The 23,420-nt window shown below is 43.8% G+C and overlaps 1 protein-coding gene across 1 annotated transcript in view; it reads left to right on the top strand.

Moving 5' to 3' along the window:
* The first annotated feature begins 4,289 nt into the window (after positions 1-4,289).
* MTCL3 (MTCL family member 3) overlaps positions 4,290-23,420 on the top strand; it is a 32,451-nt gene continuing 13,320 nt past the window's right edge. The window contains exons 1-3 of the mRNA XM_061990101.1: positions 4,290-5,225; positions 5,567-5,791; positions 9,168-9,326. Of these exons, the coding sequence (XP_061846085.1) occupies positions 4,305-5,225; positions 5,567-5,791; positions 9,168-9,326 (1,305 nt within the window). The 5' untranslated portion in view covers positions 4,290-4,304. The remainder of the gene's footprint in view (positions 5,226-5,566; positions 5,792-9,167; positions 9,327-23,420) is intronic.

The raw sequence follows: 23,420 nt of genomic DNA, 5'->3' as shown, positions 1-23,420 counted from the left end.
TATATTCACTGAGACAAGGACTCTAGGTGTTCTTCTAGCAAAATCTATCTGCCACTTTCATAGGAAAAGTTCTCAGTTCCGACTCCAGAAATAGTTTGTATTTTCATTCTGCATGTTTTCAGCCAATTAATCTATTCAGCTGATGTGACTGAAGTCAACATTTATGAATGTCAAACACCTAAAAAATCATTAATATTGTGAATTTTAAAAGCAGCTTTACATCCTACCAATGTTGTTCTTCAACATAAAAGCTCCATTTCTTATTTTCTGATTGTTCTCAACCCATCACACCTATATATATATATATACAGTTCATGCAGTCCCTGCAGACTGGAGGATATGTATCTGCATGGCGGGAAGGATCTTTCCACGTCTCAGTTTACAGTTTCTAATGTACTGCATCAGAAGAGGTGAGGAGGACTGTGAAGCAGTGGCATCTAGTCTGCCTTGAGCCCGCCTCCAAGGGCTGGCTGCACAAGGACCTTACAGATATTCATGTGTGTGTGTATATATATATATAAAACCACACATATATTTGTGTATTTTGTATGTGTGTTCACACATACATTTACACAAATGTGTCCATGCACACACATTTACATACATATGTGTATTTGTGTATATGGAATCATAGAATAGAATCACAGAATTGTTTAGGTTGGGAAAAGTCATTGAGTCCAACCGTTAACCCAGTACTGCCACATCCATCAATAAACCATGTGTCTAAGCACCACAGCTGCACATCTTTTGAATACCTCCAGGGATGGTGACTCAACCACTTCTCTGGGCAGCCTGTTCCAAACATCTATATATCCATTTTGTATACAGATGTATGTATAGAGGTATGCATGTGTTTATATGCTGGTATACCTATGGGCATGAAATCCTCGATTAATTATCTCTTGGGAGAAAATTCCACCCTGAAAGCGCAATCTCCCCCTGGCTGGAAAAAAGTGCTGAGCCTGGCCTCTTCATCCCTCCTACAGTGGAAGCACTTTTATGGGTCTGAGGCAGAGTCCAGGACCTCACCTTGTGCCAGCTGCACAAGGAGGAACAAGACAGACTCCAAACCGAGCTCTACTTCCCCAAGCCTATTCTTGCCAGGTGTTCACACAGACACAGGTGGGTCCAAGACACTCACGTACAGCCATCAGATGGAAATACTTCCTCCTCAGAGGGCAAGGGCAAGGGCAGGAAAGGAAAGGAAAGGAAAGGAAAGGAAAGGAAAGGAAAGGAAAGGAAAGGAAAGGAAAGGAAAGGAAAGGAAAGGAAAGGAAAGGAAAGGAAAGGAAAGCCTTTTCTCTGCTTTTCTTTGTAATTGTGAGAGGCTTCAAACGTAGTCTTATGAGACCTCTAAGGTACTTCAGGGCAAAGGTACATACACCTCAGAATAAAATGAAGAGGTAAAACAGGTGACCGCCTCTGGGGTTTGTCTACCATACGAGCATACGGTTGAAGGCCCGTTAGTCGCTGTCTTCAGGTGAATAAGAACCAGCTGGGGCCAGTGGCCAGTAGAACAGTGTGGGCCGTTGCCCGGGTACCCAGACGGACACACCTCGCTCCCGGAGCAGGCAGTGGCGGCTGACAAAGGAAGATCCTGTCACGGTCCCGCTGCCGGGGCAGAGGCGCCCGGCATCCCCGCGGGGTCAGGGCAGGACCCCATGAAGGGAAAACTAAATAATTGATCAGCATCGATTGACGAGATGCGCTGGGAAGGAAGGCTGGGCGCATCCCTCGGGTGCAGCCTGCGCCCTCCCCTATTTGCGCTGTAATCCTATTCCACCATGTGCAGCTAGAGAAGGGAACGCAACTCAGTCTTCAGGCCTGGGCGGGGTTCTTGCCGCTTCATCTTTTCTTTTCCCTTCGCTGCTTTCCTCTCTCCCTCCCTTCCCTTCCGCCTCTCCCCCCTCCCTTTCCATCTTCCAGGCCCAGTGAGGTCAGCTCATGAATATTGCTTCATTTTCCTGAGAGGCTCTGGCGGCGCCGGGTACCTCGTGTACGGGCGTCCGTCTCTCTGTGCATGCGTTTTACCAGCCCGGCAGCAGACAAAGTGGTGGTGAGTAATGCGGTGGCTTTACATCCAAGCCTTTTATATTTATATAGATAGATAGATTGATTTAATTTTTTTTTCACCAAAGAGAGATTCAAATACTCGGGATTCAAATGTAACAAACCCGCCAGGTACAAAGGGAGACCAGTGACAATGCTCCCGCGCCTTGGAAACCCGGACAAAAGGCAGAAGCGCTCCCAAACCTTAAGCCGTGTTTTGCGATTGAGGATTTCGGGGTGCCGGCGAGGGAAGGGCGGCCGGCGAGGGGAAACCCTGCCTGCAGCCCCGGGCGGGGGAGATCCCCACACCGGCGGGTGGAGCCACCGAACCGCTCCCTTTTGTTGCTGCCGTTGACTTAGGGGCAGGAAAAACCCCACGGAGCCGTCGCGTCCTCGCGCCACGTGGGTTCGTCTCAGGGGAGTGGGTTGTGTGTTGGAGTTTGGGGAGGACGGAGATTTCGGGCTTGGGCTCAAACGAGGTTTTCGGTGTGCCAATTAAAAGGCAAAAAAAAAAAAAAGTGTGTATATTCAGCCAACTGAACCGTAGGCGGTAGCCGGTGCACGGTAGCACGGACCGTGCGGGTTTTGCTCCCGGCATATCGCGGCTGTGGTGAAACTTCCCGAAAAGATCCAGGTGTAGCTCAGGGTTCCAGATTACAATTTCTTTATTTAATTTTGAAGAGCAGTTAAGCGCGGAGTAATAAGTAAGATACAGCATCCAAGCCGAGTCCTAGCTTTTTGCAGCTTCTTTTGGTTTGTATTTCAAGAGTGGTATTAGGTACCCGTATGGCTCTAAACAGAAGTAGTGTGGGAATTCTGTTTGTAATGGTTAATAGAGGTGGAAAGCAAATTATAAAGTGTTGTGATATGAGTGTGAGTTTCAATAGGTTTACACTCCCATGCTCTCTTTTTCCTAAGTAATGCCCATGAAGTTTCTGCCAAACTGTGTTTGAGCATTAATTCCCACTATATTTGTTAAAACTGGGGTGATAATGACAGTGCATTTGAGAGGAAACCCAGTACATTTCAGAGGAAACCCTGTGCTCCTGCCAGTGAGAGCAGAGCAAACACAACCTCATTGTCTAGTATGTTCCAGGGAGTAAACCAATTGTCAGGGTAGGGTATAATGTCTACCTTGACTTAGCCCAGTCCTGTTTCTTTCTTTATTCCCAGTTCCAGAAGGCAATGGTTAGGCTGTGTTAGGAATGCTGCCATTTCTACCTTTGCCTATATTTGCCCTTCAAGGACGGTTGAATAAAAGCTATGTGAAAAGAGTTTGCGGATCATAGGCATTACTTTCAGAATGTATTAAGGAACACTAGCAGCATGGTATGGCTTTCAGCAGCCCTTTTAAATAGTCTATTGCTGCTATGAAAACTCTAGTTTTCTCACTACGAGGGAAAATTGCCATGTGGCCACCCTTTGGTGAACAACACTAATGTCTCATACCGGATGAGGGTATACTCCTTGCTTCCTCTGTTTGGAAAATCTGCTGGAGTGACTATGTCAGCATGACCAGTAGCAAACCTGAATCCTAAGTCCTAACAATGCCCCTGGAAAAACAATCTGAGAAAAATATAAATTTAGAAGTCGATTGATGGCCCCCTTTCTTTTATAGTCCACAATTCATGACTTTCAAAGGCCTCACCTTCTCCTGGAAAGGTCCCTGACAATGTTGAAGGGAAATGTGTTGCTGCTTCCATGTGTGAAGGCCTTTGTGCAGCATCCTTTCCCTGCTCAGCCGTGAGAGACACCTGGAAGAGGCCTGTGAGGGGGCACACACGTGCAGTAGCAGTAGAGACTCGGCTGACTCGGCTTAGCAGTGAGACGGAAGGTTGTGTGTGAACAGAAATTTAACTGTGATGTGGCAGCCTGTAGCGGGAAGGGTTTGGCATCGTGGGGGGGAAAACGCCCCTGGATGCAAGGGGAGTGGGAACTGATCTCATCTTCAGCCGTGTGGTGTGGGCTCCCTCCTGAAAGCTGCTTCGGACCGATGCAGGGCTTCCCCTCGGTCAGCTTGGCCCAGACGGCCGTGCCGCTCTGCCCCCTAGGGCCCGCGGGGCAGGGCTCAGGAGCAGAAGGGGCCCTTCGGTGGCAGGCGCTGGCCGCTGCCAGAGAGTCCGTCTCCCTGCCGCCCCCGGGTTGTTCTCCTCGTCCCCACCCCGACCGTCTTCTCTTCTCCTCTCCCAGCTCTCGGGGCGGTGGAGGTGGAGGGCGCCGACGGTGATGGACGTCTCGCCGAGATAGCCGCCGCCATGAGCCAGCCGCCTGCAGGGGGCGCCGCCGCCGCCGAGCCGCGCCTCCATCCCGAGGGCAGCAGCGGCAGGAAGCAGCAGCGAGCCGCCTCCCCGGCCAGGGCCCGCGACATCCCCCCGCGCCCGCCGCCCGCCGCCGCCGCCGCCACCTCCCGCGCCCCGGCTGGCACCGCCGCCTCTAAGGCCGCTTCAGGGCGACCGCCGCCGGGCCAAGCCCCCAGAGCCGCCCGCGGCCGCGCCGCCGACAAGCCGCCGCGCGGAGCGGGGCCCGCGGGAGCTGTCCAGGCCGGCGCCGGTGCTGAACAGCCGCCCGCCGCCGGCGGGAAAGGCGCCGCCGAGGAGTCGCCGCTGCCGCGCGCCGCCGAGCCCGCCGCCCCGCGGGCCGCCGAGGAAGCGCCCCCTGCAGGAGGCGGCAGCTGCGGGGGGGAGCGGGAGCGGGAGGGGGCGGTGGCGCCGCAGCCGCCGCCGCCCAAGCAGTGGCGGGGGAAAGCGGGGCGGTCCCCGCCGAAGGGCGCAGGGGAGGCGGCCCCGGCGCCTCCATCTTCCTCGGTCGCCGGGAAGGGCCGCGGGGCGGCAGGCGGCGGTGGGTACTGGAAGGAGGGATGCCTGCAAAGTGAGCTCATCCAGTTCCACCTCAGGAGGGGGCTGGCGGCGGCCGCCCAGATGCAAACCAAGGGCAGCAACCACAGCAGCAGCGGCAGCGCTTCCGCCTCCGCGGCCGCCGCCCCGGTCGAGCCCTCCCCGGCCGCCTCCGCCTCCTCGCCCTCTGCCATGGCGGCGGCTGGAGCGGAGGGGCTGCGGCAGGGCGAGGCGGGAGGCGGCTGCAGAAGCGGCGCGCCCGAGGGCGCCCTGAGCCCGCAGCTGCAGGAGGAGATGCAGGAAGAGATGGAGAAGCTGCGGGAGGAGAACGAGAGTCTCAAGGTGAGGGGCCGGGGCGGCATTGGCAGCAGGGGAGGGCCAAGGCGGCCGGAATGGCGGGGGGGGGGGGAAAGGGGCCAAGCGGCATCCCCACCCCCGCGCCGGGAGGGGCTTTCTCTCGTTCCCGCAGTAGAGCTGGAGGCCGAGGTAATATGCCCTGTCGCGGGGTGTGCGGGCAGCGGCACTTCCTTGCTTCGTTGCGATGCTCTTAATGAGCAGGGTTGTATCTCGCTGGTGTCTCTGCGGGGAGGAGCTCCATTTTGGCCGCCTTCCCCTATATATGCTGACATTTGTGCTTTTGATCCACCTGTTGCACCCATGTCCCCTTCTCACCCCGGTGCCAGAACGAGATAGATGAGCTGAGGACAGAGATGGATGAGATGAGGGACAGTTTCTTTGAGGAAGACGCTTGTCAGCTTCAAGAAATGCGCCACGAACTGGAGCGAGCCAACAAAAACTGCCGAATCCTTCAGTACCGGCTGCGCAAGGCCGAGCGCAAGAGGCTCCGCTACGCCCAGACTGGCGAGATCGACGGCGAGCTCCTGCGCAGCATGGAGCAGGACCTCAAGGTACAGCTGTGAGCAGATGTCAAGGGGAGGGAGAGCCTCAGACACTGACGAGACGGTGCTCTTGCTCCTCACGACTCAGATATTTCCATCCACTCTGTTGTACACTGTGTACTCAGTGCGGATCATAGGATAGCAATGGCCTACCTTCTGGTAACAGAAGCCCTTCAGCACATAGGTACACTATTTACACAAAGTTAATGTGCAAGAAATGACTCAAACTGGAATCTAGAGGTTTTAGATCTTTAATAATGAATGCAAAGTATACCCTACCATGGCAAAATTAAACCAGCCTCACCAAATAGTCTCATGGACTTGGAGGGGATTATGGTACTCTTTAGTAAAGATTTCAGACAACTGACAGATTTAATATTTGCAGAGTACCAACATGAAATCCTGACTGTCTTGGTATCAGTGGAAAAAAGCCCACTGTTATCTTCAGTTAAGCCAGGATTTTCCACATCCACCTGAAAGCACAGACAGAACCCATCAAATATCATTGTGCAATCATCAGTGTTTCATCCATAAGGTCTGCATGAACCACAATCCATTGTTCAGAGAAAGTTTCGGTCCTTGTTTAAAGATTGCCATTGATAAACCATCATATCCATTGTAGATTGGTCCAGTTACAGAAGCAAGAATTTTTCGTTCACTGCTTGGAGGTTATTAAATTTCTGCTTCCATTCACTAGACATTGTAAGGCTCCTACTGAATAAAGACTCCTAAACTTTTTTTCAGTTGACTAGACTCCCCTCATTTCTCTTGGAAGTACAGACCTCTGTACAGCAGATGTGTTTCTGCCTAGGACTCTAGTTTTCTATGGCTCATTTTATTCTGTGGACTGCAGTTGAAAATGCTAATTTAATACATGATCAGAAACAAAGACATTTTTAAACTTATTTTTAATAAGTATAATGGACTGAGAGCCTGTTATTCCCAGGCTTGGTTTACAGACATGGGTCATCTTTTCTGAATTTTTTCAGCTTGTTGTTATTCTCATTGAAACATAGATGCCAGTCCAAGACACGTTCCAATAATTTTCTCACTAATGCCATTTAAAATGCAAATCTCTTTCTCTCTGTTTCTCTGTGATACTCCTTTTCTGTACGTATTCAAAACCTATGTTTGTTGTTTTGACCATGACAGTTCTGTAAGTACAGCTGTCTATGTGGCTGTTGAAAAAAAAAAGTCTTCCTGGTCACAAGCAAAACAACCCCTTTGTCAGGGGAAGGAATAGCTGATGGAAACAAGGGTTATTTTGCACACTCAGAGTGATGCTTTAGTGAATAGTTGAGACTCGCACCTTTGCAGGCAGCGTTTGTGCTTTGCAGGCAACATTTGTGCTTTGCAGGCAGCATGCGAGCCTTCGCGTCCCAAGTGAATATTGTTATTCTGCCTTACAGAGCTAATGTCTTTGTTGGCTCAATATTACTTTGTCATAGCAAGTCATACATGTGCAGGGCCTGGAAGGGAAGTGGTGAGGGCACCTCTGGTAGGGTGCTCACCTGCAGTATAGGAGAGAGCAGCTAAGACCTTAGCTTGAGCTGGACAAAGGTCTCACTTTAATGAAGCTTTCTCCTACGTCTTTCCCAATAACCACCCAAACAACTGACTCTTAGGAAAGGACTAGTGTTCTTGCAAAGTGTTCCCACAGATCATGAATGTGTTCTACTTTGTAGTGAGGATGAATGTCTAATGCCAGATTTCTGCCTAATTAAATTTTGGGTGTTGGCTAACCATAGTTGTAACTCATATGCAGTTCTCTCTAGTCTTCCCAAGTCCTCTTCGGGAGAATTTCTATCCAAAATAACATGTTCATTTTAGGAGAACTAATCTTTCAGAGACAGAATCTTGCATATATCTGTATTAAAATGCATCTTGCGTAAGTGATTCCCATTTCCCATGTGATCTGGAATCCTCTGTATGATTTCCCTGCACTAATTGCTAGTTCTCCAAATTTTGTGTCAAAAACTCACTACCAGTAAGGATTTTGTTATTTGGTTGTATTTACTGATCCAGACTGTATGAACAGAAGACAGATTCTGACAGGATGCTGTTAAAAATGTCACCTATGATTTTCCATTTGCTTTGGTTGGACAACCAGATGAGCAGTGTAATACTGAGTGTAGGAAAAGACATCAAGCTATAGTGGTGTGATTCTAAGCTCATCCTGCAGTCTCTTTGGAGTATGATTATAATTGAAATTCCCCTCCACTCTCTCTTTCCGTTGGGCATTATGTGTCTTGAGTGCGTGTGCTGTGGGGGAGGTTATTGAATGATCTTGTGCTACACTGCAGTGTTTTATCTGTAATTCACACGCACTGGGTTTCTTGTCAGGGGAGGCTGAGTCACTAGCTGCTGCTGTTTTCTGATAGATCAGACTCTTCTAGATTGCTTGCTTACAATAATTATTTTTTTCTTTACAGATTTAGTATATCAAAGAGAGTTTTTTGACATACAAGCATACGGATCATTTTAGTGAAAGTCATAAAGGATAGCTTTCTAAGCTCCCCTAGCTAATGCTATGAAGGATTAATTACACTTTCCCGTGTTCTAAAAAAGCAGGAAGTTAGGCTTTGCGAACTATGTGTCTAAATCACCATCATAATAGAGATCAGTGTATATTTAAATATTTTTTTGTGTCTTGAATGGCAAAATCAACATTACGTGAAGGAGGGGAATTGAGTCTTCAAATGTACCTTTTAACTCTTTTCCTGTGAAAATGCAGTGAAAAACCCCAACCAAACAAAAAAAACCTTAGTGTTCATTTTCATTTAAAATATTGGACATCATTTGAGTGAACACAAGGTCTGTAAAAGTGATGTTAGTTCATATCTTACTCTTTAAATGAACCAATAATAGTAAATGCCAGATGTTGAAATTAACTATCCGTTAAGGAGAGAGACACTGCTAAGACTGGGATAAAGATGTTTCCATTTGTGATTCTGTACAAGGTGCAAGTAGGGAAGGCCTGGGAAGGTCGGCACTGCTTTTAGATGCTTCTGCTTTTCAAGTATTTGGGGGCTTATGCTTTAGCACATTGAAAAACATAAGCCAGCAGCGGCTGAGAGAAAATAGATACTGCACTGTCTCCAGGAATAATGAAAGTCGTGTTTCACCATTGACGTAACAGAACTTAAGGACGAGTTGGGGTTTAGTGTTTAATGTGGTTTCCAGTGAAGTCCATAGGAATAACATACTCTTTTTGTTTTTTGAAGGATTTGGCTTGCATTTGGAATCTTTTAGAATTCTGTCTGTGAATGTTTCCTTACATACTACTTCCATCAAAACATACAGAATTAACCTCAAAGTAGTTGTTTAGGTACTGCAGCAATAATTCTTTTTTTTAATCTTTCTTTTGAAATGCTATTTCATTTAGGTTGCAAAAGATGTATCAGTGAGACTTCATCATGAGTTAGAAAACGTGGAAGAAAAACGTACTGTAACAGAAGATGAAAATGAAAAATTAAGACAGCAGCTTATAGAAGTTGAAATTGCCAAACAAGCACTACAGAATGAACTGGAAAAAATGAAAGAGGTTAGTGTTGCTATTTAATTCTGCGTAAAGCATTTGAAGTTCTCAAATTTTTGTTACTGGACTAACTGATTTTCTTCCCATAGCTTGTTTTTGGCACACAAAATATGGTAGTCTGAAGTTGAAAGTTGCAAAGAGTGATGAAGTACAACTTTGTGGCTGGACAGCTGAGAACAATCTAAAACATGCGGTGTTTCCTAGACGGAACAGAAACCAAACCATGACTGTGTTTTTCCTATTTAAGGAGGGAAATGTGGATGTGATTGTAATTGATGGAACTGAGGCTATGAGACATTAAGGTATATGCAGGAAGGATGCTGAATTGAGTTAGAGGCATCTAACTTTGCAGATGATGTTCCCCACATGTTTTTGGAAAGACCAGTATTTTTCCATTTGGAACACAAAAAGTTCCATTTAAATATAAGAAGAAACTATTTTACTGTGAGGGTGGCAGAACAGTGGAACAGGCTGCCCAGAGGGGTTGTGGAGTCTCCTTCCTTGGAGGTCTTCAAGACCCGCCTGGACATGTTCCTATGTGACCTGATCTAGGTGAATCTGCTTCTGCAGGAGGATTGGACTAGATGATCTCTAAAGGTCCCTTCCAACCGCTACCATTGTATGATTCTGTGACTAGGGACTAGCAGGCACGCTGAAACTGGGAATCTAGCCACCTCTTCATCTTGTTCAGTCATACTATTTGAAGTATTGGGAAATGAGAGACTCTACCTGGCCTTTGAATCTAATTTTACATTATATCTGATTCTTCTTCAAAATTTCTCCATTTTCTGTTATACAGGTGAAAGATACTGTGCCATTAAGTAAGCAGAAAATTATATTGCAGCAATAATAGCCTGACCAACAGAGATAACAAAGCATGTAGTAAGGAGAGAAACTGTTGACTAAGAATGACTTTTCAGAATAGGTTTTAGAAACAGCTTTACAGTTCAGTGTTTAAAATTCACCGAATGCCACTGAGTTTCACATTTAGTAATATCCCCTGGTAGGAATGCCAATGTCTACTTTGGTTTTGTATGAAGCACAAGAGGTATATTTTGAGAGTTGTCAGGAAATTTTCAGTTGTGTGATAAGTTACAGTGTTTTTAGGAATTGCAAGTGCTTACTTTAAATGATATAGTATTAAAAAATTAATATATTTTCTTTGCAAGGATTGAATTTCAAATGTATTAATAAACAAGTGGATTTTTTTCCACCTTCTACCACTTTTCCAGATAATTGCAGATTTGAAAAGGGCATAAAATCTAAGCCTTATTCAAGCTTCTCTCTCCTCTACCTGAGACTTTCTTCTTCTGTTTTCACTCAGGCTCCTGCTCTCAAATGCAACTCAGTTTCTGGGACCATCTTTTTTATGATGATTGTTCACTAATTATCCTTACAGTTTATTGTTAAGCTTGGCATTACTCCAAATTTTTCATTATTCTTGTCCATTCAGACTCTTACTTGTAAATTCCCATTTGTGAATCTTGTCTTCTGATAGGTTATAGAATTCTAAGCGTCTTGTGCCTTGCCTCTTTTTATGCATCTTCCATTACAATGGCAATTTAATAGCTTCTGTTCTTTGGGAGCTGAGTACCTGTGGGAAATTAACCCAATAAATTGTCTTCTTCGTCTCTGTCATCAGTAGTCACTTTCTCCCTATCTCAATTCTTCCCTTTGTCCTACTATAATGAGCTATGGTTCTATTGCTGTCATACTGTCCCCACCTCCTTCCTTTGGCTCAGGTATTTTCTGCTTTCTGTCTTTGCTGTTGTTATCGGTGGAAGGATATTGGAGATTCCAGAGGAAAGGACAGTGTCATGTTTAAGCTAGGAGCTCTTCTGCACAACACTGTTTTCATGAAACTGAAATAGATGGATGATTCCCACTGACACAGAATGGAGCCACTGAGCTAGAATGGAAAAATGCTGTAGGAGGCAGAGTTCACAAAGAGTCAGAAATACATCCTTATACTAACTGGAGAGGAGAACTTCCATGCCTAGTCATTACTAGTCATTGCTAGTCATCATTGTAATTAGGCAGGAATTTTCATTTATGTATTTCAAACAGGCTACTGAAACCTCAATAGGAGAGGGTTGCTTTTCAGGCTAGTACTTTCAGCACAGCATGGGGGAAGTTGGAGAATGGTTGAAGAAGTGCAAGTCAGAGAAAAGCAAATTATTATGCACTTTGCAAGCATTCCACCAATTCTTACAGATTTGAAATTTAGAATCTTTGAAGAAACTATGAAAATGTTAACATGAAGCAACCATGAAAATGACCCAAAGCAGTCTGAAGTGTATTAGAATTTTTCTGTGACAAATACCTTTTCTGCTTCTCTGTCTATCAAAGATTTCATGCATCTTAAACATCACTGTCAGATAGCCATGATGTTAATTTTATGTTTGCTTGTGGGTTATTTCGTCTAGTTTCATGGGTGTACAATCCTTTCTCATTTCAATACAGCCATTTTAACCAATGGAACCTCCTGCTAAGGAGGTTCTGCTTGGCATGAATAGAAATGCAGAGTCAAGACCTTTTGTCTAGATTGTGATCTTCACTTTATTGAGCTTAGAATCAATGGGAGAGTTAATCTCCAAAGACAAGGAAACATTTTTATTTGATAGCATAGTAACAGTGCTCAGAGTATGTAATGACTGATTTGTCATCAAATATACTGCAAAAACACAAACCTTTTAGTTCTTAAAATCTGTGCATGTATAACTGCCATGGGAAATTTGTTCGTCTTTTATAATGAACTCTGTGAGATAGCAGAGAATAGTTAAAAGACTTAATAGGAAATGTTGGAGGCAGCAGCATAATTTTTTGTTAGGTAGTCTCTAGGGTAGGACCAAAGCCAAAATCCTCTCTGTGTAGAATCTGTATTCTTTTAAAAAACATGGTACAGTTGACTGGAAACATGTATAAAAGATAAATGCTAGCAGATGTGTTTGTGTACAGACAACTCTGGAGTTCTCCAGTGAGCATTTGGGTGAATATAGGCTTGTGAATGTATTTGTCCATTAAAATAGGGAGATAGTTACTGTTTGCTTTCTTGGTTTGAAGCTTTTGGAAAAAAATAATTCTGATATATTCCATGACAAATAGAATGTTGTTGATGGCAGCAGAAGGTTGCAAGCATCTAGGATTTGGAAAGTGTTCCAGCAAAGCATAAATTTCCTATGAGTTAGTTTTACTTTCAGTCCTTCAACCTGGAGCTATTTCATTCAGTGTTATTCCTCCATAAATCCACACAGAAACACATTATTTTTGTCTGCGTTGTCAGTTCTCAGAATTTGTTTGTGGCAGCTGCTGCTGATTTCCTTTTTATTAGCCTGAAAACAAAGCAGAGAAATTGTTACCTAGAAGAAGGTGAAACCATTTCCTAGAAGGAGAAACCAACTGTAGCTAGATGTAGGTTTTTTTCAGATATTAAAGATTATTAATGAGTTGTTCTTTGATTCGTTAATAACTTAATGTTCATCAGTTTGTTGGTAACTTTGTTAAAGCCTAGTTAACTCTTATAGGGCTTTTCATGACCACAGTGTGAGCTAAGAAGTTATTAATTTGCTATAGCTGTGTAGGAAATGCACAGTTAGCCATGCTTTAGATGGTTTGTTGTGAGACAAATAAAATAGGAGAAAAATAAGTCACATATACTGGACCCTGGGCTTTAGAAATCTTCATTGGAGTGCAGATATGTAATTGCAAAAGCATGGTATTTTAGCTCTCTATGTCCTTCTGCATAGAAATAAACTGCTCTGCTAGTGCTCCAAGCTGGGCAGATGCAAGGCAGTTCTTAAAGCCACATTAGGGTAATGTTGTAAAGCTGCCATTTTCTTCTAAGAGCAGTTTATTAGCTCAGAAACAGAGCTCACGATAACCATGGCTACACAGCACATGAACCAGAGACGTCTTTGTCCCTTCAGTTCAGACTGCAGGCAGAGTTGTTTATGCCTCCCTACATTAGTCTGTGATTTACTGGTAGTGGCTCCTCACTTGTCAGTCAGTCTGTTTTGTACACTGCATGGGAATGGAAGAAGGCAGCAGGGTCTTGGGAACTGGGCACTGGAGCTGGGAGGAGGAATCTGAATTCTGTTCCTGACTTTGATACAAACCTGCTGTGGGACCACAGGAAAGTAATTACTCTTTTCTGCATACTCTTGCAACCTTTGCCTACCCTGTTTATTCACAGATTAGCTCTCTGAACAGCTCTGAGTAAACATGCTGCACAGAAATCAGGAGGTTAGCTGACAATTTCACACCAAAAACTGCTTTTAAAAAAACCTGCCCAAGCCCAAACACTTACTACTTTCCGAAACAAAATACTAGACAACTAGTAGAACTGGTAAAGAACTGGTAAAGGATGATCCCATCCCAGTCTCTTTGATTACCAATATCAGTTTGCCCTCTATGTCTCTTATAAAAATCTAGTGTCTCTCCTTTCTCATAACCCTTTCTCTCTCTAAGCCCTTTCTCCTGCTATTTAACTGTGGCTACTTATTTCCAGTCTTTCTCCTATAACTCACAAAGTCTCATATTCTCTAGGTTCTTTCTAGCAAAGGACAAGGGGCAATGGGTACAAGCTGGAGCATAAGAGGTTCCAAAGAAATACAAGGAACAATTTCTTCACTATGAGGGTGACGGAGCACTGGAACAGGCTGCCCAGATGGGTTGTGGAGTCTCCTTCTCTGGGGAACATTCAAAACCCACCTGGACGAGTTGCTGTGTGACCTACTCTAGGTGGTCCTGCTCTGGCAGGGGGTTTGGACTAGATGATCTTTCGAGATCTCTTCCAACCCTTGACATTCTGTGATTCTGTGATGCTATATCTTTTTTTTTTTTTTCTGGATTTCTTTTTTTTTGGACGTATCTTACAGTAGTGGCTGTTTCGCTGCCTTCTGGTTCCTAAGTGCCAGTTTTATCTTTCTTCATCCCGTTCCTTCCTTCCCTGCATTCTTCCAACCCTTCATGAGTGTCCAATCTCCTCTATGGATTTCAAGTCTTTTCCAATTCATTTTCCTCTTATTCTGCTCCAAGTATATTATCTCCATTTCTCAGTTACAGCTTCTGTCTTCTACAAAATTTGTCCTTTTCCTTTGGTTCTTCCACCCCCTCATACAAATCTGTCAATTTCCTCTGTTTGTTCTGTTCCTTTCCTTGTTTCCAAGCCTTAGCTCTTCACTTTTGCATATGGACTGAGAGCAGTGGAGAATCATTTGCTGTGATAGGAAGCAAGAACTATATCACTATGAGCACTAGGGAAAAGGTTTCTGGTTCTGATGCCTAGCCTCAGCTTTATCTAGACACAGGTAAAGCAACAATTGCAGGACTAGTTTAGGCCTTACCTTCTGGACTGAAGTTGGAACATAGTTGGGAAGGTGTGCAGATTGATATCTGGGGTGAGAGAAGATATGGTAGTTGGCAAATAAACGATTTTCAGCAATTGAAACTGATGAACTCCAGGAAATAGTTATATGCTAATGTATAAGAATGGAAGATTTCTGAGAGGTTATCATTTGGCCAGTCACGATTTCGATGAATCGGAGAAGTATGAGGTACATATCATATGCAGCACAGTAATGTTCCAGAGGACAGGCATACTGGAACTTCTCAAAAGAACAGTTGCTAGAATGATTTAATATGAGCAAGCCAGGATATTGTCTTTTTGGAAAGAGCTGAATAATTTTGCTGAAATTTTCCAAGATATCAACAATGTTGATAACTTACCCTGAGACAGATGCTTGACATGGAAAACCTGCAACATCTAAAATGTGGTCAGTTTGTAGGAAACTGGAAACAAGTGTCATAATTGGTGGTGGTTCGCAGCATTTTCAAGAGGCAAGACAACCATATTCAACATCAGCATTCAGTTTTTTGATGCCTTCAGAATGAAAGCTTTTTCATCAAATATTTTCTTGGTCCCTACCTTCAGAACCTTAAACTTCACTATTTTGCAGTCGGGGCTGCTAGTGCAGCCACAGGCCATCAAACCCCTGACCAATGGTTCCTTACTTGCAAGAGGTCCATCAAAGTGATTCCTAGAGTTAGCTTCTTTATCACCTCTTGCAAAAATTATCTCTAATCCATTGCAGAAATTATGTGACTTCTTCTAGTTGTTTGAGAAATATTTCATCTATTTCCTTTTATTCATCAAATGGTCCATAGAAGGTACCCCAAATGATACTACCCATGCTTCACTGACCTCTGATTTTTACTCATATCTCACAGCTGGCCCATCACACATTACAAAGCGACTCCACATGCAATTTAACTGCTCTTTTGTGTTGCCCTGGTTTCTACTGGGACAGAGTTAAATTTCCTCCTTGTAGATGCTACAGGACTATGTTTTGGGTTTAGGCTGAAGAGAATGTAGAAAACAGAGAGATATTTTGGTTATTGCTGAATAGTACTCACACAGCAACAAGGTGGTTTCTGCTTCTCACCCTGCCTGCCAGTGAGTGGGCTGCAGTGGGGGGGACAGTCAATATATGCAAAACGAACTGGGTGGGAGCATGGCCAGGACAGCTGGCCCAAACTAGCCAAAGGGCTATTCCATACCATAGAAAGTCATGCCCAGTATATAGACTAGGGGGAGCTAGCCAAGAGAGGCAGATTGCTGCTCTGGCATTACTCAGAGTGGTGAGCAATTGCATTGTGCATCACTTGGCTTTAGTTTGGGGGTTTTTATTATTATTTTCTTCTTGGGTTTTGTTTTTTCCTTAATTACTATTATTATATTTCCTTTGTCTTACTGTCATATTATGGTTTAGTTTAATTATACTTGTTCTTATCCTAATTCACAAATCTTGATTGGACTTTTTTTTTTGGTTGGTTGGTTGGTTGTTTTTTTTTCCCTCTTCTATTCCTCTCATCCCATGGAAGGTGTGGGGAAGGGAGGAGGGGAAGTCACTGCATGGGGTTTTTATTGCCAGCTCAGCTTAAACCACGACGTGTGTAGAGCTCAACCCTTCTTCCTTGAGGACATTTAGAGTTTTTATCAGTCCATGGCTGCACTCCAGGCATGTAAGCTGTCCCGTCATGTCTCTGTGATCCCAGTGAAGTCATAGCTCTGTATACGTTCATGTATTTCTAGCTTCTGTTTATTGCCCATGCTACAGGCATTCAAGTCACTGGAGGTAGATACTTGAGTCTCCTCCATCATTCTGTCCCCCAAGCATTTTCTAATTGCACCTCATGTTTTCATTTCTCTTTGGAGTTTGAGCTTTGCTTCAAAAAGGTGGTAATGGAGGGAGCAGGGGCAAGGCAGAGAGAAAAATGAGACGCTAGTACACCTGCTGACGGAGCTGATCAGTTTCACGGCATCAGTGTAGTAAGCTGTACTCTTTGAAGAGTTACAGTAATTTACTTGCTCCTGGCACCAGATGGCAGCAGGGGAGGATTGAATAGGTCTCTCACAAGCCCAGTTCATTCCTGGGTCTTTTGGTGAATCCAAATACAGGGTCTATCAGCAAAGGTACCTTTAAGCAGAGGGTTTCCATGATTTAGAATCTCAGTTTGTTGCCCATGAAAATTCAATTTGCATTGGTGAAAAGAACAACATGATAATGCAAAAGCTTTTTTAAAAAATAGATGAGAAACAAGTCTCTGTCTGGGTTCATACAAGAAAAAGCAGGAAAGTCCTTTGTCTCCAAGCATGGCTCACTGATTCTCTAAGTGCAGATCCAGAACCCCCAGTTACTTCTGTCAGACTTGCTTGTGTGAAATTCTGTTACTTTTGGTATCCTGCCCAAATATTTTGTTCCTTTAAAAACAGTACTCGGTAGGGGTGCTATTCATCATCTGTGAGGGTGTGATTAGAGTTTTTTTGCTTAGAGTACATTTTTGCTTAGAGTACACTGTAGTTTCACGATGATCAGGATAAGTAGAGTTTGCTTCAGTTTAAGTATTTGAATTTGAGAAAAGAATCATAATGGAGAAAGAAATTAATCTCTGCTACAAAATCTGTTGTAGTAATTCTCTGAAAATGTCATGCTATGAACAGGAAAAAAAAGTACATTTCAGAAGAAGTTTACACTTAAACCTCATAAAATTATATTTTAATTATGTATCACTTATCAGCAATTCACATGAGACATTTTCTTTAAGAGATTTTATCAAAACTGAAAATAAAGAGCTTGATGGCTAGTATAAATATAGTTTCAAAACATATGCAATAAATAGTGACTGATTTCTAAAGAATAAAGCTTCATAAATATCTCTTTGGGAAGAGCTTTTGTAAGTAAACATGCCTACAGAGGATTTTTTTCAGAGAGTCGTTTGAGCTATGTGTGGATTTCTGTTGAATTGTCTTAAAATTTTGCTTAGATGTAGAAAAGGAGTGACAGAATTGCTTGCTAATGGAGAAGTATTAATGAAAGAGTGGCAAATGTAGTGAAAAAGAGTGCATCTGGAATATGTTTAAACCAGAAAATAATTTAGCCATTGTGAAATAAAGACTCTTTTGAATGTTTAAACATAATGCTGCCACTCTGGTTTGGTGAGGGCATGGGAGTTCCTTCGTTGTGGCAAAATGTTACCTTGTTTTTCTTCTTTACTGTGATAGATAGCAGCAGCCTTCGAGTTGCAAGTTCTTTTGTAACAATTGTTATGGACACTACATACAGTCTTCAGTTAAGATCATTGTCTCTTGCAGTAAGCTCTAGTTTGAAGAAAAAATATAAGCAATGACCATCTTAAAAAACCTAACCAGAATGGAGGCACAAAAGAAGAGCTGAGCTTCCAAACATATAGAAACTATGTTTTAGAGAAAGTGCATAAGTTTCTACATCTTGTTCTCAAGACAGTACCTGAGATCTTTTTTTCACTTGTATCATTCTTTCTCAGAGTTATTCTTTGCTACAGAATTGTATTCTTTAGTCAAATACAATATTTGTAAAGTAAATCAGGCAAAGGAAGGTCACACACATTGCCAGGCATTGCTAGCAAATCTCTCAGATGGTTTTGGTCTGGGTTGGCTACCACTGTTTCAATGCTTGGGCATGATTTGGGGTCTACATACCCTGAAGCAGAGCTTATTCCTGATTAGTGGTTTAGATGCTGTCATGCCTGTTTGGAGGAAGCTGTAGGGAAGTTCAGCTGTATTGTCATTTTAGCTGAAGTGAAACTGAATTGTGTAGTGCCATTTGGCATCAGGTCCTGAGAACAGTCCCTGACTATTTCATTTACAAGTGTAAAAACTAGACAAAAGGCCATTGGCTTGGTGTGAGGCCAGATGAGATGGCAAATGAGACAACAGCAAATCCAGTCCTTTGCTGCCATGTGAATTCCTACTGCTGAGAATAACTGGCAAGGAGCAATCAGAAGCACTGACAAAGCCACAACACAACTGGCACTCCCAGTTGTCTGTTGGAGTAATGGACAGTATCATAGCAGTGGCTCAGGTGGTGGATGACAACTGGTTACTAGAGAAAATTTTTTATGAGCATGAACTCACAGTGAGGCAGGCTGGAACAGATGTATCTCTGCTGCTACAGACTTTAGGTTATGACTTCTTTGAGATCTAAAGGGAAAACAAGGCCTTTTGTATCTCATTACCTAAGCACACATTGTGGATCGTGACTTGAAGAAGGTTCCCAAAGTACCATACCACGTTAACAAATAGAGGAAAGTTTGGGAAATCCAGGATCACTTGGCTTATGTTTGATCATCTCCTAATGTTTTGGGTTTTCTTTTTTCCCCTACAATTGTATCTGTAGTTGTATCCACAGACAGTGCATAATCCACATTGGTTCTTTTGTTGTTGTTTTGCTTAAATTTAAAAAATAGTTGTGCTTTTAAAATTCCAACTATAATTTTATTTATGACCCTTTTGTTATTTTTGGCAGATCTCTAGAGATTTTTTGTAAGACACCGTGTACAGTTTGCTTAGTTTGTTAAAAAAATTGCATGATAGAGAGGCCACATTCGGCCCCTTTGTACTGCTAGAAGAGCATGAATGGGACTACAGAGGCAGGCCAGGTTTCTCTAAGTTTAGAGGAAATCCAGATGACTTTGCAAAATTGCTTTCTATTAGCTGGAAGGCTTTATGGAGGCAGAACAGAGACATTTTCTAAGTGCTGAACCAGATGTCCAGACACATGTCTTTGTACAGAATCAAGATACACCAAATATCATAATCTTACTGGAAGTCACCAAGTCTTTGATGATGAATTTCTTTTGCACCACTGTGTTTGATCGTCTCCTTAACTGTATCAATCCCTTTAAGAAACACTTGGAAAAGCATCACTTGAAGTATGCTGATACAGGTCAAAACTGAGCATGTTTCAGATTGAAAGGAAAATTACCACAGGTTTATATTTATCTAGTGCGTGCACTGACTGCTGGCTTCAGGGCTGTCTTTCTTATAGTCTTAAACTGAACTCTTCAGCAAGCCCACAGGAAACAATTCCCTACATTTACATTCTGTGGTGCTGCTAGTAAGTCTACAGTTAAAAATCTTGGACACTAGGTATCCTAGGAGATATATTAGTTACTCTGCACATAGAGTTTCCCACTGCATCTTTCAGGTGCCTGCATTCCTGATGACTCTGGCAGAGCCTCACAGCCCTAGGTAGTTTATCCCAGCTTTATGAAAATAAACAGAAAGTAGTACCGTGGAGGTAAGTTGCTGTCCTGTGCTTTGACTGAAGTCAGTTGCCAGTGTGAGGAAGGAGAACCTTCTCTTGTCATAGTACAGATGGCTATTCTGGAACATGACACAGGCCCTCAGGGAGTAATTTTGGTGCAATTTCCAGTGTAAAAACAGGTGAAAGTCTGGCAAGACCTCAGATGGGAACACAGACAACAGGGCCATATGCTACAAAGCTACCACAGAAATTGCTGAGTTTACTATTCATTATATTACTCATTGCTGCAAAAGGAACTTGGGTGGTTAGCCTAATTCTTACAGAATCAGAAAAGCAAACTGCAGTGAATATAGCTTCTTTATGTGCTGCTCTATGTGATGAATAAGTAGTTTCTGCAAGAGAGAGAATGCTGTTTGATAACTAGTATACTAATGGCATAAAATGTTGTGTGATGTTCTGGGCTTTTACTTGGACTGTATGTCTTGGTTCTTTTAAAGTTGTTCCCAGAGCAATCTTTTTTTTTTTTTTCCCAAAAACAGAAGCAGTCCAGCTTCAGTGTTTTGTGGCAAATGCTTGATAATGTCTCTTGTAATAAAACCATACAGTATGGCGAAGCTATTGGTTGCAGTGTTGTGAACTTTTGAGTGTTCTGTGCTAGTGCGTTGGAAATCAAGTAAAGGTGGTGCTAGAGAAAAGTGGAGACACTGTCTGAACGTACAGGGGTAGGTTAAAAAAGCCAAACCTCACCGGAAGCTGAATTCTGGTGAAGGATGTTGAAGGTCAACAAGAAGGGCATCTACAGGTGTATCAGCAGCAAAATGAAGATGTGTGCACGCTGGTGAATGGTGCAGGGAATCTTTTTTGCATTGGTCTTTACTGGTAAGACCTTCCTACAGGAATCTGAGGCTTCTGACAACAATAGAAGTCTGAAGCAAGAAAGTCTTACACTTGATGGATGATGACCAAGTAAGGGAACACTTAAAGTCCCTGTGCATAAGTCCATGGGGGCTGATGGGATGGGATGCACCCATGAGTTCTGAGAGAGCTGGCTGGTATCATTGCAAGGACACATGATTATCTTTGAAAGATCATTGTGATCCAGGGAAGTTCTTGAGGACTGGAAGAAAGTGTATGTCACTTCAGTCTTCTGGAAGGGCAAGGAAGGTGTGGGGAACTACAGGCTTGTCAGCCTCACCTCAGTCCCTGGGAAGGTGATAGAGAAATGATTCTAGAAACTATTTCCAAATCTACCGAAGGCAAGAAGGTAATTTGGAACAGTCAGCATGGATTTACAAAGAGGAAATCACATTTGACCAAACTGATGAAGCCATAAGTAATTTGATGAATGAAGAGAGAACACTGCATGTCATTTATTTTCACTTTAGTAAACCTTTTGACACAATCTTTCGTAACATTCTGCTAGACAAGCTGATGAAACATGGGCTATATAACTACTAGGTGAACTACCAGACTCAAACAGTTGTGATCAAAAGCACAGGAGGCTGGTGGCAAGTGGTGTGCCTGTCAGGGAACAGCAAAGGCCACCTGTACTGAGAGACTGGGAGCCAGGGCCCAGTGCCTGAGTGAAGTGAATAGACAGGCCCAGGGACGACAGCTGTGATCAACCAAGAGTCAAGATCATCCAACAGATTTGCAGTCTGAGATTAGGCCAGGAAGTCAATCCATGAATCCAGTGATCAAGAGATGAGTGATGAGGAAAGGGCAAGGCTATGCCAGAAAGTCAGGCCACATATCAGGGTTAAAATCAAGAGGGTCCATGGCCATGCACAATTATAACAGAACTGGATATAGTTACAACATAGTTTAAGCAGGAACTCAAGGCCAAGATCTGAGGGAAGCTTTTGAGTCCACAGGCAGAGCTGGACTCAAGCCTGGGGAATCTCATCAGGGTAATGAAGGGCTATTAACACACTCAAGCCTCTAGCAAAACCCCAAGGGTCAACGTCTGAACAGTTGTGTTTAACATCTTCATTACTGGCCTGTATAATAAGGCTCCTCAGCAAGTCTGCATATACTACAAAACCAAAGAGTGTTTCATACATACAAAATGGAGTTACTGACTTTCAGATGGATCTCTGTAGGCTGGAGAAATGGGTTGAAAAGAGCATCATGACGTTCAGCAAAGGAAGAACTGCAGTCACCGGTATGGACCAGGAGCAAATTGTCAGGAAGGCACCTTTGCAAAGAAGGATCAGAGGGTCCTGGTGGACATGAAGTTGACCATGAGCCAGCAAAAGAAGGCTAGTTGAATCCTGGGCTGCATTAGGAGACATATCGCCATCAGATCAAGGGAGACGCACTCCTGTAGTGTTGAGTCCAGTTCTTGGTTCCTCAGTAGAAGAGAGATGGGGACACACTGGAGAGAGTCCATGAAGATGATTAACGGATTGGAGCCATGTGTCAAATGAGGGGAGGCTGAGAGAGGACAGTTCAGCCTAGAGCATTAGGGAGCAGCAAGGGCTGGCTGCTCTCTGTGGGATGGGGAGCTGGGGAACTAACACAGCCCACAGAACAGACGTGTTGCAAAGCAAGGCCTAGTTCCATTATACCTCAGTGGGGTGAGCAGGCCAGACCCAGAGATCATAGCTAGTGTCAGACGAGAGTCCAGGTTACCAGGCAGGCTCAAGGTAATGAGGCAGGTTTGAGCTGAAGCCAGGAAGGCAATCCACAGCTCAAGACCAGATCAACAGGATCTGTGGCTAGGCATGGGCATGGGCACAGGCACAGCTATGATGAGCTGGAAACCAGTACATATCTCCCAGACTGAGCTCAAATAGGCCTCCTGGGCCCATGGGCAGGGTGTGTGAGAAGGCCTCAGGTGAGGCTGGTCAGGGCTGCTAAGTGAGGCGTGTGGGTGCAATCAGTGCCCTGACAGGAGAAAAGTGGGAGAGCATGTGTCCAATGTATATAAATACCTGGTAGGAGGGTGTGAAGGAGAAGGCATCAACCTCTTTTCTGTGCTGTCCAGTGACAGGACAAAAATAAGGGGTTTTTTTGTCTGGGTTTTCTTGTTGTGTGGGTTTTTTTTGTGAAGGTGGTCAAACACTGAACACATTGCTTATAGAGGAAAGAGTTTCCATTCTTGGAGATGTTCAAGAACCTTTTAGGACGTGGCACTGAGAAACTTGCTTTAGTTGACTACTCTACTCTGACCAAGGGGACTGTACTAGACCTCCAGAGGTCCCTTAAAACTTCAGCTGGTCTATGATTTTTCTCACTTCTGTGATCTGTACTTGTTGATAACAAGCAGAATCTTAATTTTTCACTTTGCAACAGAGCATACAGGAGTTAGAAAAGGTCACTTCTGGAAAGGAAGAAAATAAATTATCTCCAGATTATTTCTGTTTAAGAGGTTAAACAGGAATTGTTTAGGGTCTGTCCAACCTTCTTTCTTCTCAGGCAAAACACAGGGAATGAACAGGAAGTCAGATGCAGGTACGTGCTATCAAGCAGGGCAATATTCCTGCTGCAGTGATACGCAATGTGTTTTGTG

The sequence above is a fragment of the Colius striatus genome, chromosome 2 (assembly GCF_028858725.1).
Source record: "Colius striatus isolate bColStr4 chromosome 2, bColStr4.1.hap1, whole genome shotgun sequence".
Lineage (NCBI taxonomy): Eukaryota > Metazoa > Chordata > Aves > Coliiformes > Coliidae > Colius > Colius striatus.
This window is presented reverse-complemented; position numbering and strand designations above follow the sequence as displayed.